This window comes from Enhydra lutris, unplaced genomic scaffold (assembly GCF_002288905.1).
Source record: "Enhydra lutris kenyoni isolate GAN:26980312 unplaced genomic scaffold, ASM228890v2 scaffoldscaffold38, whole genome shotgun sequence".
Classification (NCBI taxonomy): Eukaryota; Metazoa; Chordata; class Mammalia; order Carnivora; family Mustelidae; genus Enhydra; species Enhydra lutris.
Genome location: NW_019154122.1, coordinates 326,668 through 343,853, shown reverse-complemented (window position 1 = coordinate 343,853; position 17,186 = coordinate 326,668). Strand labels below are relative to the sequence as shown.

General features: G+C 45.1%; 1 protein-coding gene across 3 annotated transcripts in view; it reads left to right on the top strand.

Annotated features, from left to right (window-relative positions):
* The window catches only part of LOC111154780 (dehydrodolichyl diphosphate synthase subunit), a 31,270-nt gene that overhangs the window by 10,100 nt on the left and 3,984 nt on the right, over nucleotides 1-17,186 (top strand). For all 3 annotated transcript variants that reach the window (XM_022514688.1, XM_022514686.1, XM_022514687.1), the window contains exons 6-8: nucleotides 472-573; nucleotides 8,799-8,913; nucleotides 11,507-11,614. In XM_022514688.1, the coding sequence (XP_022370396.1) occupies nucleotides 472-573; nucleotides 8,799-8,913; nucleotides 11,507-11,614 (325 nt within the window). The remainder of the gene's footprint in view (nucleotides 1-471; nucleotides 574-8,798; nucleotides 8,914-11,506; nucleotides 11,615-17,186) is intronic.

The window sequence follows — 17,186 nt, the reverse complement described above, 5'->3', positions numbered from 1 at the left end:
TCCTTTAACCCATGGAGAGGCTGACATTGGGAGGTCATGCAGATGCAGAGGTGACCAGAGTTCAGTAATCAAATTTCATGAGGTGTGCCTTTGGAATATAATACGTATATTTCATGAGGCCTTTGGAATATGATATGTATTTGGCAGTGGGCTGGATTGCATCAAATTTCCTTCCTGTTCTACTTTGCTTGTATTAGTATCACAGTGAATTCACGTCCTCTGAAAGCTGGTTGGCAGTAGGAGAGAGGGTTAGGGGCAAAAGGGTCATTTAGTGTTCGTCTTATTACAAAATTAGTAACATGTTTATTCTAAGAAAAGTTGGAAAACGCAAAGAATTCATGATCTCACCTTTCAGAGATATCCATGATTCACATTTGAGGTGTGTGTGTGTGTTCTTCTGGGGAAGCAATACTCTACAGACAGTGACTTAGTCCCTTCCTCTGGTAAATTATTCTCTTTTTCCCTTCTCAGGTGTTTCCTGAATGTCTGCTTTGCTTACACATCCCGTCATGAGATCAGTAATGCTGTGAGAGAGATGGCCTGGGGAGTGGAGCAGGGCCTGCTGGATCCCAGGTATCCCTGCTTGTTTAACATGGTAACCGATAGGGAAGCCAGGCTTGCCCCTCCTAAGCCATGTCCTTGGGCTGGAAGTCAAATGAGGGTTGCATGTAGACAGAGTGAGGGGCACGACCCTCCCACACAGAGCTTAGGATAGGCTTGCCGTAGCCTACTTCAGAATTTCTGTGTTCACCATAACCCAGGAAGTGCCAGAAAAATGGTGTAGCAGGTAGCAAAGCTGTGGCATTCACTAAAAAATGATGTCCTTACACCTGAAACTAATATAACACTCATGTTAACTATATTGGAATTAATTTTTTTTTAAGATTTTATTTTTAAATAAGTCTGCACCTAACGTGGGGCTTGAAGTCATGACCCCGAGATCAAGAGTCTCATGCTCCACTGATGGAGCCAACCGGGTGCCTCTGGAATTAATATATTTTTTTAAAGATTTTAAAAATTTATGTATTTGAGCTAGAGAATGAGCAGGGGTGGGGGGCAGAGGGAGAAGGAGAGGCAGACCCCCCCAACTGAGGAAGGAGCCCAATACCAGGCCTCGTCCCAGGACTGCCAGATCACAGCCTCAGCCGAAGGCCTCACCGACAGCCACCCAGATGGCATTCACAAATTTTTTTAAAAAGATGGCCTCCAGGGCACTTGGGTGGCTCAGTAGGTTGAGTGTCTGACTTTGTCTTAGGTCATGATCTCGGGGTCCTGGGATCAAGCCCCATATCGGGCTCCCTGCTCAGCAGGGAATCTGCTTCTCCCTCTCTCCCTCTTGCTCATGTGTACTATCTCTGTCTCTCTCAAATAAAATCTTAAAAAAAAAAAAGAAAAGAAAAGATGTCCTCCATGGAGCATGGGGCTCTCAGTCAGTGGGGCATGGGACTCTTGATCTCAGAGGTCATGAGTTTAAGCCCCATGTTGGGTGTAGGGATTACTTTAAAAGCAAAATCTTTTAAAAAATAAATAAATAGGGGCGCCTGGGTGGCTCAGTGTGTTAAGGCCCTGCCTTCAGCTCAGGTCATGATCTCAGGGTCCTGGGATCGAGCCCCGCATCAGACTCTCTGCTCAGCAGGGAACTTGCTTCCTCCTCCCTCTCTCTGCCTGCCTCTCTGCCTACTTGTGATCTCTGCCTGTCAAATAAATAAATAAAATCTTAAATAAATAAATAAATAAATAAATAAATAAATAAATAAATAAAATCTTAAAAGAAAAAAAAAAAAAAAGATGTCTTTCTGGCCCTTTGGCAGTGTTTGCCCTCAAATGATTTTTCAGGAATGCAGCTCATGCGGGGTAAAGTCCTTTAGGTCTCTCATTTTACAGTTTCATGCAAAATTCAGGTATTTTCCAAAAAGACAATTATTCATTCCAAGCAGCATGTGGAATCCTAACTATTAGAGCTTGAGAGATTTTGGAAGCCATCTAGCCTCTCAGTCCCTTCATGTTATTGTTAGTGTAACATTTAGTAATATTATTAATGAGCTAATAATAGCAAAAGTAAAACAACAGCAAAAATAACACAGGCGATGTGTTATGTTCTGTATTTTACTTAGTCCTTGATCTCATGTGTGAGAGGTTCAGGTGTTTTCTCCATTTTATAGATGAGAAACCTGAGCTGAGCATTGAACGGCTTTCCCCAGGCCATTCTGCTAGTGAGTGCCAGAGCTGACTCATCTCTAGAGCTGTCTGATTCCAGAGTGCCTGTCCCTTTCCTCTGTCACCTGGACTTTGGGACTCAGGAATTTGTCTGATTCCTTTCTTGGGTATAATTAGATTTATCTGCGAAACTAACGATCAGAAAGTTGCTCAGTGAGAATGGAATTAGATAAGCACAAAAGGAGACTGTTTTTAAGGCTATTCTGTAAATCCTTTTCCTCTCCAACAGCTGGGTGGTTTTCTGTGCCACATAGCTCATTCATTCAATCATTTTTTCACTCAACAAACATTTTTAAAATGCCACATATATGTAGGCCAAGCACGTTGTTGTACAGAGCGGGTACAGTAGCAAAAATAAAAGTATGTATTTCCTGTGCTCAGGGAGCTCTGGTAAGGGGAACAGGCCATAATCAATATTATACACATTGACATACATTATAATGGTGACCAATGTTATAAAAGCATCCGTGCGTGGTACAACAAGAATTTAGAGTAAGAGGAATAGACCTGGTAGGGAAGGCTTTGCTAGGGAAATGATAAGTGGCCAGAGAAGGAAGGAAAAGCAGTAACCCAGGAAAGAGGCAGTAGTAGTGTGAGGAGGTTGTCAGTTACAGAAAGGCTGTTGGGATAATTCAGGTAGGGATTACCTGGAATGGAGCTTGTGTGGTGGTGGTGGAGGAGGAAGAAGTCAAGTAGACTGCATTGAGTGTTATGAAGTAGATAAAATTGAGAGGCCTTCATGGGCCAGGTCTGGGAAAAAGATGTGTTATGTGAGACTCCAGGATTTTTGACTTCCGAAACAGTGCACAGCGGTGCCCTTCCCTGTGCTAGGGATCTCTGAGGGAGGATCCAGTTTGAGAAAGAAGGTCAGCAGTTTGATTTGGGATAAACTGTAGATGTTGAACATAGATGTCAGGTCTACAGTTTGCGAGGAGAGGTGGGGACTGGACGTAACGGTGTGGAGGTCACCTGTGAGTCGGTAACCAAAGCAAAGAGGGCATGAGGACATCGAGGAGAGTCTAGAATGAGAGGGGGAGAGGGCCAAGGATGGAGTTTTGAGAAACTCTGACTTGTGCTGGCTGGGTAGAGGAGAAGAAGCCTTAAGGGAAAAAAAGGATGAACAACCAGAAAGGCAGGAAGAAAACCAGGCAGTCGGTATTACGGAAGCCAAGAGAAGAGGGACTTTGCTGGTGCAGGTTGGGAGGAAGGGGGCATTGGTGGGAGCAACAGTGTCGAATGCTGTAGAGAGGTCAATGAAGCTATGGATTGAAGGTGAACTGTTGGGGAAGAAATTAAGATGCTGGTTAAGTCAGTGGGGGGCGGGCAGGAAGATGAGAGACGAAGAGGAACAGGGTTGTATGAGTAGATGCAGGTTATTGTGATTTTCTGATTCTTGACCTATGGGGTGATTTCATAGTTGTTCACAGTATTACTGTGCTTTCCGGTTAATGTTTCATTTAAAGAGACAAATGTTTATGCTGGAAAGAAAGGTTTTGGCTAGTAGATTTGTGTGTATTCTTGCCTGGGACTAAACTCTGATCAAGCCTCTTAGTTCCGTGTTCTTGATACTCATACCACAGCGACAACCACTGACCTTTATCTTGTCTTTCTTGCCTAGGAAGTTTTCCCATATTAATTTTCTTTGCCTTACATGGCTTAGGAACCTGCCTACGTGGGATTAGTCAAGCAGATAGATATGGTGTGGGTGGGTCAGAGTTGCCAGGGAAGGAGGCTGCAAGCTTAGAAAGGTTAGTGTTACTTGGACTGGGCTAATCGGAGCCTCAATATGGACATACTTTTATAAATGTTCGTCAGAGAGGATTTACAAACTACTGGATATAGAAAGATGAAAATTTAGGTCTTCCAGGATCAGCAACGCTCCTGGTAACACTTTGATTTTTAGGATGTCTTTGTAGGTCTTACTGTTTGCTTAGATATGTGTGTGTGAGTTTAATCAACTGAGTTGATTTTTCCCATCAAGTTGTGACAATGTCTGTTACCTGTGTACGTTCTAGGTTGTTTGCAAGTACATAGTCAAAAACTTTTTTAGCCTGTAAGCTCCTCACATTCAGAAAACCAATATGTATTTGTTTCTGAGATCTGTTTTCAGTGATTCATTCACTCATTTATTCAAACATGTATCAAGTCTTTCTGTATCCCAAGAAGTTGCCATGCTAGAAGGGCAAGAACACAGAGTTGAATGTTTCATGGGGTTTGCCCTCGGGCAGCTCTGAGTCTGGTTCATGCACACACATAAGTCACCCGTGCTGCTGGGTCCCGCTAATGGATGCGCAGGGCACAAGCTGATGTGATGAAAGCAGTGATCAATTGTGGTTCAAAGTTCAGCCAGTCATCTTTTTATTTTATTTTATTTTGTTTTATTTATTTTTTAAGATTTTATTTATTTCTGACACAGAGAGAGAGCGAGCAAACACAAGCAGGGGGAATGGCAGGCAGGGGAGAAGCAGGCTCCCTGCTGAGCAAGGAGCCTGATGTGGGGCTCTATCCCAGGATACTGGGATCATGACCTGAGCCGAAGGCAGCCGCTTAATCGACTGAGCCACCCAGGCGCCCCCAGAGTCCTCTTTTTAAAACACAAATCCAATAATGACATAAATATTTATAACAAAAGAAATCACACTGTGAACACATTACGACCTGCGTTATGCTTTTGTTCACTTGATGTTGTAATATGAGCACTTTTCTATGCCTCATATTTTTCATCGTTTGTCTTATCATTTCTAATGGCTGCAGAATGTGTCTTGCTTTAATTGACTTTATCATTCAAGTTGTTGGTTATGTAGGCTGTTTCTAATTTGTCCTTATTACAAGTAATGCTACAAGGAAGTCTATAAATTTAACTCTTATCAGCATTTTGCTTTGTTACCTCAGGATCTGGGTGTGTCCATTTCATCTTATTCTTGCCAAACAGAATTGTAAACTACTCTAGTTTTGTAGGCGAAAGCTGGTATTTTACTTTATTTAAGAGAAATTACTTCTTGGGGCACCTGACTGGCTGAGTCGGTAGAGCATGAAACTCTTGATCTTGGGGTTGTGGGTTTCAGCCCCAGATTGGGTGTAGAGATTACTTTAAAAAAAAAAAAAAAAAAAGAACATTATTTCTTTAAAGTCTTCATGTAGACAGCTAATGCCAAGTAATGATGAGTTTTTGTTGGCCATAGCGCAGATGTTCTATTTTCATTTTGTTGATTTTATCTCCTCCTACCCCCTTAGAGTTACCTCATTTTTGGTAAGAATTCTGCCCACTGCTTGAAGTAGATGGAGCAAACCTTTTGCAGACACATTTGAAACTCAGAGAGATTAAGCGGGGATCTGAAGTCACACAGTAAAGTGGTGGGACTGGAAATAACATTTCTTCTTTATTTACATAATACTTTATAGTTACTTCCTGAGGTACACTCAGATCTGTTATTTCACTTGTTTTTGTTTTTGTTTTTGTTTTTTAGGGTTGGGGGCAGAGGGAGAGAGAGATCTCCATGCCAGCAGGGAGCCTAACACAGGGCCAACCCTGAGATCATGACCTGAGCTGAAATCAAGAGTTGGATACTTTTTTTTTTTTTAAGGTTTTATTTATTTGACACAGAGAAAGAGCGTACAAGTAAGCAGAGTAGCAGGCAGAAGGAAAGGGAGAAGCGGGCTCTCCACTGAGCAGGGAACCCGATGTGGGACTCGATCCTAGGACCCTAGGATCATGACCTGAACCGAAGGCAGACGCTTAACCAACTGAGCCACCCAGGTGCCCCAAGAGTTGGATACTTAATCAACTGAGCCACCCAGGCGCCCCTGTTACTTGATTTGATTTGACCCTCACAGTAACCTATAAGTAGATAGGACAAATGTTCCCATTTCAAAGAAAAGGGAACTGAGAAATTAGATTTATTATACAGGGCCTCAGATTTCTTAGAGAATTAAGACCGTGCTGCTAAGATGAGACTGTCAGATTTTCAGGGAAATCTGATTTTCAGGGAAATTCTTCTTGCAGTTCATAAGTGAAAACTGTTTCCCTTGTGATGGCACAAAAAATAAAACTCCCTCTGTGATTTGCAGAAAGAAGACCCAAAGGCACACAGATTGTAAATGTAGTCTCATTTTAAATGCTCAGCCCAGGGCTGCCTGGGTGGCTCAGTCAGTTGAGTGTCCAACTCTTGATTTCAGCTGAGATCGTGATCTCAGGGTTGTGAGATCGAGCCCCAAGCTGGGCTCTGTGCTCAGCAGGGAGTCTGCTTGAGATTCTCTCCCTCTCCCTGTGCCCCTCCCCCAGCTTGTGCTCCCTCTCTGTCTTCTCTCTCTCAAATAAATAAATAAATCTTACCGGGGTGGGAGGATGGGGGTTGGGAAAAAGACAGCCCAGATCCCTGCTTTTTAAACTGTGCTCCTTGAAGAATGTTCCCACGAAGAAATTTTATCTTCTAGATCCTCCCGAGATACAAGTCTTACAACTTACAGATTCCAAATTCTGCCTCTTGGTGCTTGGTAGGACAGGTAAACAGTGTTCTCAGAACCAGAGGACAACTAGCCTTGCAAATACCTTCTTTCCACGGACAGGAGTGTTTTACTTCTGATAAACGATAGCAGTCCCCATTCTTCTTCCATTCCATCTCCTTTCTAAATGTCCGTCTGTTTGAGAAAGTAGCTCTTAACAGGGGCTGATCATTTTTGCTGTTTTTTAAAATCTTAAGGAACATGGATTTTTTGCAGTGTTTCAAGATCCTCATGACTTATAAGTTTTTAAAAGTGCTGTTCAGGGGCACGTGGATGGCTCAGTCAGTTAAGCAGCTGACTCTTGATTTCAGCTCAGGTCATGATCTTGGGGTCCTGGGATGGAGCCCTAGGTCAAGCTCTGCACTCACCAGGGAGTCTGCTTGAGATTCTCTCTCCCACTTTCCTGCTACCCACCCCGCTGTGCGCACACACACCTCACTCCCTCTCTCTCTCAAATAATAAATCTTTTCTAAAATGTTCTTTTTTAAAAAAATTATTTTATTTATTTATTCATGAGAAACAGAGAGAGAGAGAGGCAGAGGGAGAAGCAGGCTTCCTGCAGAGCAGGGAGCCTGATGCAGGACTTGATCCCGGGACACCGGGATCATGACCCGAGTTGAAGGCAGACACTTATTCAACTGAGCCACCCAGGTGCTCCTAAAAAATGTTCTTTATAGTACATTCAAACAATAACAGAAGTACGTAAAGTAAAAAAGAGATAGTCTTTCCTTATTTATCTAGCCTTCCAAAAGTAATCACCATTGAGAGTATGGTGTTTATGTCTTTCTAAACTTTGTTCTTTCTTTATTTTTCATTTTTATTTTAAAAATTTGTATTTATTTACTTATTTTTGGAAGAGAGAGAGAGAGCATGCACATGAGGGGAAGGGCAGAGGGAGAAGCAGACTCCCCACTGAGCAGCGAGCCCAATGTAGGGCTCGATCCCAGGACCCTGGGATCATTACATGAGCCAAAGGCAAGTGTTTAACCAACTGAGCCACCCAGATGCCCTTGTACTCTATCTCTTCTTTTTCCTTTTATTTTATTTATTTATTTTTTTAGAGGGAGTTGTTGGGCAGAGGAAGAAGGCGAGAGAGAATCTTAAGCAGGCTTAACCATGCCCATTGTGGAGCCCAAAATGGGACATGATCTCATGACCCTGAGATCATGACCTGAGCCAAAATCAAGAGTTGGACGCTTAACTGACTGAGCCACCCAGGCGCCTCTGCACTGTATATTTTCTGAAGCTTGTTTTTTCATTTAATATTAGCTCTGATCTTTCCCAGTCAGTGCATTTAGATTTATCTTTATTGAAATAGTTGCTTTAGTATTGTATCAAATTGCAGGGTCAGTTGTGTACATTTTATTTTACTTATTTTAAGATTTTATTTAGGAGCACCTGGGTGGCTCAGTATGTTAAAGCCTCTGCCAGGGTCTTGGGATTGAGCCCCACGTCGGGCTCTCTGTTCAATGGGGAGTCTGCTTCCGCCTCTCTCTCTGCCTGCCTCTCTGCCTACTTGTGATCTCTGTCTGTCAAATAAATAAATAAAATCTTTAAAAAAAAAGATTTTATTTATTTGAGAGAAAGAGAGTGTGTATGTATGCAGATGAGCAGGGGAGGGACAGAGGGAGAGGGAGTGGGGGAAGCATATTCCTTGCTGAGCTCAGAGCCCAATTCGGGGCTCCCATCGGAGGACCCTGAGACCATGGCCTGAGCTGAAGTTAGACTCTTAACTGACTGAACCTCCCACGTGCCCCAGATGTATGCATTGTAGAAAATAAGGTGTCTTAAGTGAAGGACACGTTCTAGTGGGTGCATCTGGTTTTAGTCTGCAGTGAAATGACTTTGGGCAAGTTATTTATCTTCTCTGAGCCTGTTTCCTTATGTATAAAATGAGGATCGAAATACTTCCTGTAGTTGTGAGGACTAAAATCATACATTCATTTGAATGTTTAGGGCCTCCGCCTATATTGGCTCGTGGTGTTCTAAGAATTGGGAAGCCTGACGTAGGAGTTCACCATGAGAATAATCTGAAAAGAGATGTGTGCTTACCCTTGTCTCTTCCCCACTCACCTTAGTGATGTCTCTGAGTCTCTGCTTGATAAGTGCCTCTATACCAACCACTCTCCGCACCCTGACATCTTGATACGGACTTCTGGGGAAGTGAGGCTCAGCGACTTCTTGCTCTGGCAGGTAAGCAGTTTGCAACCACGGGGGTTGTGTTTGTGTCAGCCTGAAGACTGCGATCGCACCCACAGGATGGATGTAGCAGGGCTCCTCCCCACTCGCAGCCACGCTGGCACCGGAGAACGGGGGTGGGGGTGGGGGGCGGGAATCTGGAGAAATGTATCCAGGCTGTGCCTGGTCACATTGCTGTCCCTTCCTCTTCTGTCCCTGGCTCTGCCAGCCTGGGTGGTTCTTGCTCTCCGAAGTGCCTAGAGGAAAATCAAGGCTATCCAGCTGTGGTGAAAACTTCACTTGTGCCCTTGTTCAAAGCACTGGACTTCTGTCTTGTGTTCCTGAGCCTAAGCTGCTGCCCTGGTAATCTGCCAGCTGCTACTCCAGCCCCTCTGGGCTAGAACCTGGCCTTGCAGTCACAGGTCTGTCTCCTTTGGAGAAAAGCAGCCATGTCTATGCAAACACAGTCCACAGGGATAGAAACTATATGTAGACTCTTAGGGGCCTGCTGTGTCTTTTAGCTCAGTTACCCCTGTGGTCCCCTGAAAGCTCATAGCCAGATCAGTTTGCTTTTGCTTGAAAATCTCCCATCATCTGTTAACTTGGCCCCTAAGAAACACATCACCATTCAAGGAGAGGTTGGAGAGACTCTGCTTTGTAGCAAGTTCCAGAAATTTTGATGGACCGTAGTCTTTTTTTTTTTTTTTTAAGATTTTATTTATTTATTTGACAGATGGAGATCACAAGTAGGCAGAGAGGCAGGCAGAGAGAGAGGAGGAAGCAGGCTCCCTGCTGAGGAGAGAGCCCGATGTGGGGCTCGATCCCAGGACCCTGGGATCATGACCTGAGCTGAAGGCAGAGGCTTTAACCCACTGAGCCACCCAGGTGCCCCAATGGACCATAGTCTTAAAAGATTTAGCTACTGAAGATACTTTTGGTCTTTGGCTATATTGAAAGAGATAATGTGCAGGTTATGGTTTGGTGGTCTGCTCTGTGGGTCAGATCATGTCCGGAAAGTTTACTTCCACGCACTGAATTTTATTTTATTTTTTAAAGATTTTATTTATTTATTTGACAGACAGATCTCAAGTAGGCAGAGAGGCAGGCAGAGAGAGAGGAGGAAACAGGCTCCCCGCTGAGCCGAAAGCCGGATGCGGGGCTCTATCCCAGGACCCCGGGACTATTACCTGAGCCGAAGGTAGAGGCTTTAATCCACTGAGCCACCCAGGTGCCCCCGGGCACTGAGTTTTAAAAGACTGCATTGGCAAACTGGAGGACTTAGCAGAAGTGGCCAACCCGGATAGCAAGGAATCTGGAACTCATGCCATGTAAGGAATGAGTGAAGGATAATGGTCTGAAAAAGGGAGGCATGGTGACAGTTCATTCTCTGAGAAAGAAATACTGAGTTCCTCCTTTGTGTGCTGGGCATATGGCAATGACCAAGTCAGAGACAATCCCTGCTGCCTTAAAATGTATCATTTGTAGGCAAAGGCAAACTGAACAAGTCATGACAACCTTGGGGACAAATAACAGGCAGCTCTAATCTTGCCTTCAAATATTTGAAAGAATGTCACTTTGAGGGGCGCCAGAGCAAAGGCCTGAGACTTTGGTAGAAGTTCCAGGGAAGGTGTCGTTGGTTTAGCAGAACAAGCTATCGGACAACTAAAGTCAGCCCTCTTGAGGCACTGAATTCCTCACTACTGAAGGTATCAAGCGATGGCTGTCACGAATGTTCCAGAAGGAACTCTTACATTAGTGATTATTATTAGGGTTCACCCAGCTCTGTAGTCTGACTGCTTTGTGTACATGATCATGTTTAATTTTCATCATACCTTAAAAACCAGGTACTCCTGTCAGCCAGTTTTACAGTTGAGGAGACCGAGACCCAGAGAGGTTAAGTAACTTGCCTCGGGTCACATGGATGATAAAAGGTGGAGCCGGGGTCCAAGGCAGGTAGTCTGGCCCCAGAGCCCAAGCTCTTCGCCACTGTGCCCTGCTCTGCTCCTTAAAAATAACAGCCCCGGGGCACCTGGGTGGCTCAGTTGGTTAAGCAACTGCCTTTGGCTCAGGTCATGATCCTGGAGTCCCAGGATCAAGTTCCACATCAGGCCCTCTGCTCATCAGGGAGCTGGCTTCTCCCTCTGCCCCTCGCCCCTTTCATGCTCTCTCTCTCTCTCTCAAATAAATAAAATCTTTAAAAAATAAATAAATAAAAAATAACAGCCCTGGCCACCCTTTGTTCATTGCTGACTTTTATCAGACAACATGTCTCTCACATGACATCTGAGGGCCAAGAGCCAATAACATAATCCAGATGTTATTTCATAGTCCTAAAATTGGCTCTTAGAAAAATCCTGGTGGGAATGTTGATCTAGTCTTGCTGTAGTTCTGCCTCGCTGCACACAGGTGCCTCAGATGACCCCACCCCATGAGCAAGGCACTTTGGGGTTGGCAACGGCGGTAGCTGCAGCTCAGGGCACCTGGGCCCTCTCAGCTCTGGGACCCTGGGTCATGCTCAGCCTGCTCCTTCTTTGGAAGCCTGAACCAGGAGTATGTTCCAGCTACATGCTACTCAACTATCCTGTCTTCCTTCCCCTTGCTTTCCCAGACTTCCCACTCCTGCTTGGTGTTCCAACCAGTTCTGTGGCCAGAATACACATTCTGGAACCTCTGTGAGGCCATCCTGCAGTACCAGATGAACCACAGCATGCTCCAGGTAAGAAAGAGTTCAGGGCTGGTCTGACTGGATGTGATGGAAGAAAAGGTTAGCATCGACTGACCGCCTACTGCTTACACGAGACACTTGCTAATAGGCATGTTAATGAATATAGTAGCTACTCCTTGTTTACTATATGTCAGGCACTGTGAACATTTTATAGGTACTATCTCATTTAATGCCCCCAAGATCCCAGTGGCCTAGGTATCATCCACCCCACTTGTTTAAGTGAATACAGCAAAATTCTTTTGTTAAGGATGTATAACCAATAAGACACAGAACTGGGATTCAAGTTACATGTCTCTAATCTCTTTGCACAGAGACACAGGAGACTTCTCAGAGAGATTGGCTATTCCCTCACGGTATTAAGCTAGTAAAAGATTGTAAAAAGTCAAAGTATGCAAAATTCAAGCCTCTTCCAGAAGGGATTAAAAACAAAGTAGCACTGTCTTTCTATTATATAAAATATGTTCTGCCAACATTTGAAGTTCTTTCAGTTTTGATCACCACATCTGGAAACAGGTTTTAATAGGAGGCAGAGTCACCTGCATCTGATTAGAATTCTTGATAATAAGGGTAGTGTGCGTGGTCGTTAGTGCGTTAGATGTATTCCGGTATGTTTCTGTACTTAACCCTTCCAGCAATCCCCCAGGTTTGGTATCTGCGTTTTCCAAATCTGGAAACAGAGGGGCAGAATCACTGTCTCAACGCCACAGGCTTTTAAACCCAAAGCTGCTGTTCCTGTTTCTTGAGTCTAGAAAGACAATGACCAGGAGGAAATAATGATTTAACTCAAGGCTTCTTAATCCTCTTGGAGAATCTGATGGAAACCATAGACCATCTCCCTAGAAAAATTGCACAGATCATTCTAACACATGGCATTTTGCATAGAATTGTACTCATCACCGAAACAGATGTCAGGGGTTTACGTAACCCCTGGAATCTGTCCATGAATCCCAAGTCCAGAACTCCTGGAAAAAGTCCGTCAAGTCATGAAGCTTTGGTCCTGTGCTTGGTCATTAGAATATGAAGAATTGAAAGAGGGAGTTCTGTTCAAGTGAAAGGAAAAACGGCAGAGTCTGAACTATCCACCATCAGTGAGGAATGAATATCATATTTTTCCACATGACCAAAGCTCCTTTAAGAACCTGAGTTTTTTTTCTATCACTTTTTGCTGGAAAACTTTCCGAAATGTGTCTTGTACATAATCATCAACACCTGGTATATACCAGGCACTTGCTAATAATGATGATGGCAACTGCCATCTTAAAGCTCTTCACTGGACAGTGATGCCTGTGGAGGGTGGGACTGTTTGCCCTAAGCTAGATGGCCCCCACATACTTAGCTTTGGGATTTCGTGTATATTTCCGTACATCCTCCGTGGCATTTTCTACCACCGTCAATGGCTAATTTTGACAGCATCCCCCCTCCTCTTCCTATTTACTGTTTAAAATCGGCTATAGGCTAGGAAACCAGTCAGTCGGGCTTGCTAGAAAGAGGTCTGTAAAGTGAGAATAAACTGGCTCTGAAGCCCAGAGGATGTTGGTGTGTGAGCTTTGGTGCATGGATACTCTTATCTCGGATTTGGCTGCTCAGAAGCCATTTATAGTCATTTCAGGTTTCTTTCTTTCTTTTCTTTCCTTTTTTTTAAAAAGATTTTATTTATTTATTTGACAGAGATCTCAAGTAGGCAGAGAGGCAGGCAGAGAGAGAGAGGGAAGCAGGCTCCCTGCTGAGCAGAGAGCCCGATGTGGGGCTTGATCCCAGGACCCTGGGATCATGACCTGAGCCGAAGACAGAGGCTTTAACCCACTGAGCCACCCAGGCGCCCCTCATTTCAGGTTTCTCAGGCGCTTTCCTACATGGCTGTCAGAGGACTTTCATTCTTTGCACAAACAATACCAACTATGAGTCAAGGACTATATTAAGCATAAGATTCCTACCTTCGTGGAGCTTATCGTCTTCCTTGAGATAGATAATAAACAAGTATATAAGATAATTTCAGACTGTAATAAGACAGTGAAGGAAACAGAGTGATATGCTAGAAAGTAATGAAGGAACTAAGAGGTACTAAACAGAGCAGTCAAGGAAGGCCTTTCCGCGGAGGTGGTTTTTAAGCCATGATACAAAAGATGAGAAGCAGCCAGATGTGTGAAAATCTGGCGATAAAGAATTATTCTCTACAAGAGGAGCAGTAGCGCAAGGACACTGAGGTTGTCAAGTCTGGATCTTGGAAGAACATGCAAAGAGGCCTTCATGTACAAAGAAGGGTGTGAAATGAGGCTGGGTGTGAGTTAGGCCTCTGGTTATATAGGACCTTATGAGCCATGGTGATATAGCTGAAGAATTTTGATCAGAGGAATGACAGGATCTGATTTATTTTGCAACAGTCATTCAGGAGTTTTACGCGGGGGGCAGCAGTCAAGGGGACCAAACTCCTACAGTGGTCTAGGTGAAAGGATGTGCCGCGAGGTCAGGGGGTGGCTGTAGGGAGGGGGAAGGCTGAGTGGACCGAGATGGGGAAAAGCAAAATTTGAAACAGAAACAAATGAAAGTTAATAATACAACCCCTAGAGAAAAGAGTTAGTTCAGGTTATCTGAACATAGTTCTTGGACTATACACCTTTAGTGAGATGGACTAGAATACAAACTGAAAGGAAACTTAACCATTACTCAAGAGGTTTCCATTAGTGGTAATGCTGATGATATAATTTTGAAACTCATGGATCTCGGAGGATAAAACAAAGTGAGTACAAATATTAATGTTACTAGGAATCCAGACATGCAGGTTTTGGCCTAGATGGTTGGGAGGATGGTTCTGCTATTTCGTGGGGTGAGGGGGGACGTGTTTGAGGACAAGTGTTAAAAGTCCCATCCTGTACCTGGGAACCCTAATTGCAGACATTTACTGAGTTCTTACCACATGTCAGGCATCCTTTACATGGATTCTTTATAGTGCTAGAAGGTCAATACCATGGTTATTGCCACCATTTTTAAAGTGAGGAAACCAAAGTTAAAACAGAGATGTTGACTGTCCTGAACACTTTTTCAGGGGACCCCTTGGGGATCCTGGCCAGGCTCTATCTACCCAGGAGTCCTCAAAGCTCTGTTTCTAGAAATCTCAGCACCTTAGCAGAGCATTAAGGTAGATTCCAGACTAACAACATCCTCCCAGTCTGGCCTCAGACCGGAAAGCTGGTCTTTCCAGGGTCTCCCTTTTATGTACCCTGTCTCATGTACCCAAACTAGACTCTATGGTTCCTTGTTTGGGATCTTGCCTTTCAGTTTCCAACCTCCACATCTGTGTTCCCATCCCATTTCCCAACTTCCCATTGTTAAAATCTGAGCTGCTCTATCTCTAAGCCCCGCACAGTGTGTCTCTGTTCCTACAGGAAGCCAGGGCAGAGGCCAGGGAGGTGACTTCTAGAGTAGCTCATTGGGCTGATCGTCCCTGGTGCAGGCTAAGCGAAGCAGGGACTCAGCCACAAGTTGTTTGGGGCTAGACCTTGGTATCTGAAGGGACCCTGGCAGTCCTCAGGTGATCACCCATCAGCTGTGGAAAATGGGGGCTGGTTAAAGGAGGAAGTCTTGACTCAGATGCAGTAGGACAGAGGGAACATCAGCAGGGGAGGGATGGGTGGCAGTGCAGAGCCACTGAGCCTCAGTTACAAGCTGCAGGGATGGAAGGTTCATGAGGGGTCACGGACAGATGTGAACAGTAAGTGTTTGGTCCATCTCCTCTGTAAGAGTGGTGTCATGGAAGATACGTGTTCCCACCACACTTCCTTTGATGCACTTGTCAGAGATTAAACATGGGGCTGGATCAGTCGTCTCTTTTGTTTCTACTTTATTTCTTCAGGTAGTTGCTATCTTCTCCTTAGGAAAAGTTAAAAGCTTGAACTGTTGTCTCAAACATTCCTGACTTTGCATCATGGCGCCGCCTGCTAATCCTGCTCATTCTGGGGCTCACTGGCGGTGACTTCACCCAGCACAGTATCATTTTCCTCATCTGTAATATGAGGATGGTGTCAGTAAGCGTGCCTGCTTGGGGCATCTGGGTGGCTCCGTGGGTTCAGGGTCCGAATCTTGATTTCGGCCCAGGTCTTGACCTCAGGGTCGTGAGTTCAAGCCCCGCACTGGGCTCTGCGCTGGGCATGGAGCCTACTTTAAAAAAAAAGAAGGCCTGCCTCAGGTTTGTGCTAGGGTGCGGTAAGCTGATATAGCAAAAGTGCTGAGAGCCCTGCTGGAACAGAGTTTGTCTTAAGAGAATGGTGACCAGTATCGTTTCCCGTCTGTGTCTCTGAGCTCTTCATCAGAGTTCTTCTGGCTCCAAAAAAGCCGTAGGCTCGGAGCACCCTTCTCGTCCTGTCCCGGTACAGTTCCTTAGGCAGGGAGACCCTGGGTGCTTCAGTACGTGGTGTTTCTGGCAAGGGTAGCTGTCTAGGCAGCCCTCCAAAATGCATCCCCTGTCCCTGGCACGCTGGCTGTGGCAAATGGGGACTTCTGGGAGGACTTGTCCCTGGCTCATGAATGTTTTGTGACCAAGTGCCCATAGCCTCTCTGCAGGTCCAGACAGTGTAGCGGAGGACTGGAGGATTTATGTTCTGGAGGGGCTGTTACATCTTGCTCCCTAATTCTGCTGAGGAGAGAACAAGAGCAGAGAGCCTTAATGCTCAGGAGAGGTCTGGATGAATAGGTAAGAGCCCCATTTCTCCAAGCAAGCTCTGTGGAGCCCTTGCACCAGGATGGCATAAGGTCTGTACAAAAAGTCTCTAAGGAAATTATTTTTTTTAAAAGATATATTTATTTATTTGACAGACAGAGATCACAAGGAGGCAGAGAGGCAGGCAGAGAGAGAGAGGAAGGGAAGCAGGCTCCCTGATGAGCAGAGAACCCGATGCAGGGCTCGATCCCAGGACCCTGAGATCATGACCCGAGCCGAAGGCAGAGGCTTTAACCCACTGAGCCACCCAGGCGCCCCTTTAAGGAAATTATTAATACCCCCACACCTGATTGGGTGTTACACAGGGACGGTAGACAGTACGGTCGGGGAGAGAGAAATTGACTGCTAGGACTTCTTGAGCCTGGATTGTCTGAGGCTTTGTGCCTGAAAAGACTTCGAACACGTCTGAAACGTGGCAGTAGAGCCAGACTATGTGGAGGCCGGATAGATGGCATTTATATGCACTGATGACTCACGCTGCCCCTACCCAGTGCAGTCTCTCCAGAGACACATTGCCCATCGATCTCTCAAGAAGCTGCCTTAGTGTAGAAACCAGTGGATCTTCAGCCTGCTGTGACCTAGGCCATGTCCCTCCCCACCCCAGCCTCAGTGTCTTTGTCTGTACAATGGGGAGCTGGGCAGAGGGTCTCGTGGAGCTCCCCTGGCTCTGTCATCCTAACAGTGAATCTGATTTCTGGCAATTCGAGGCCGCGCCCTTCCTAGACTGCGGCCTTCCTGCCCGGCACTCAGTCTGGGGATGCCATCAGAAGAAGCCTGAGCCTCACACAGTGACTAAGCAGCTCCATGTTTCCTCCCTCTGTGGCTTGGTGCTCTTCTCCTTTCTATCCT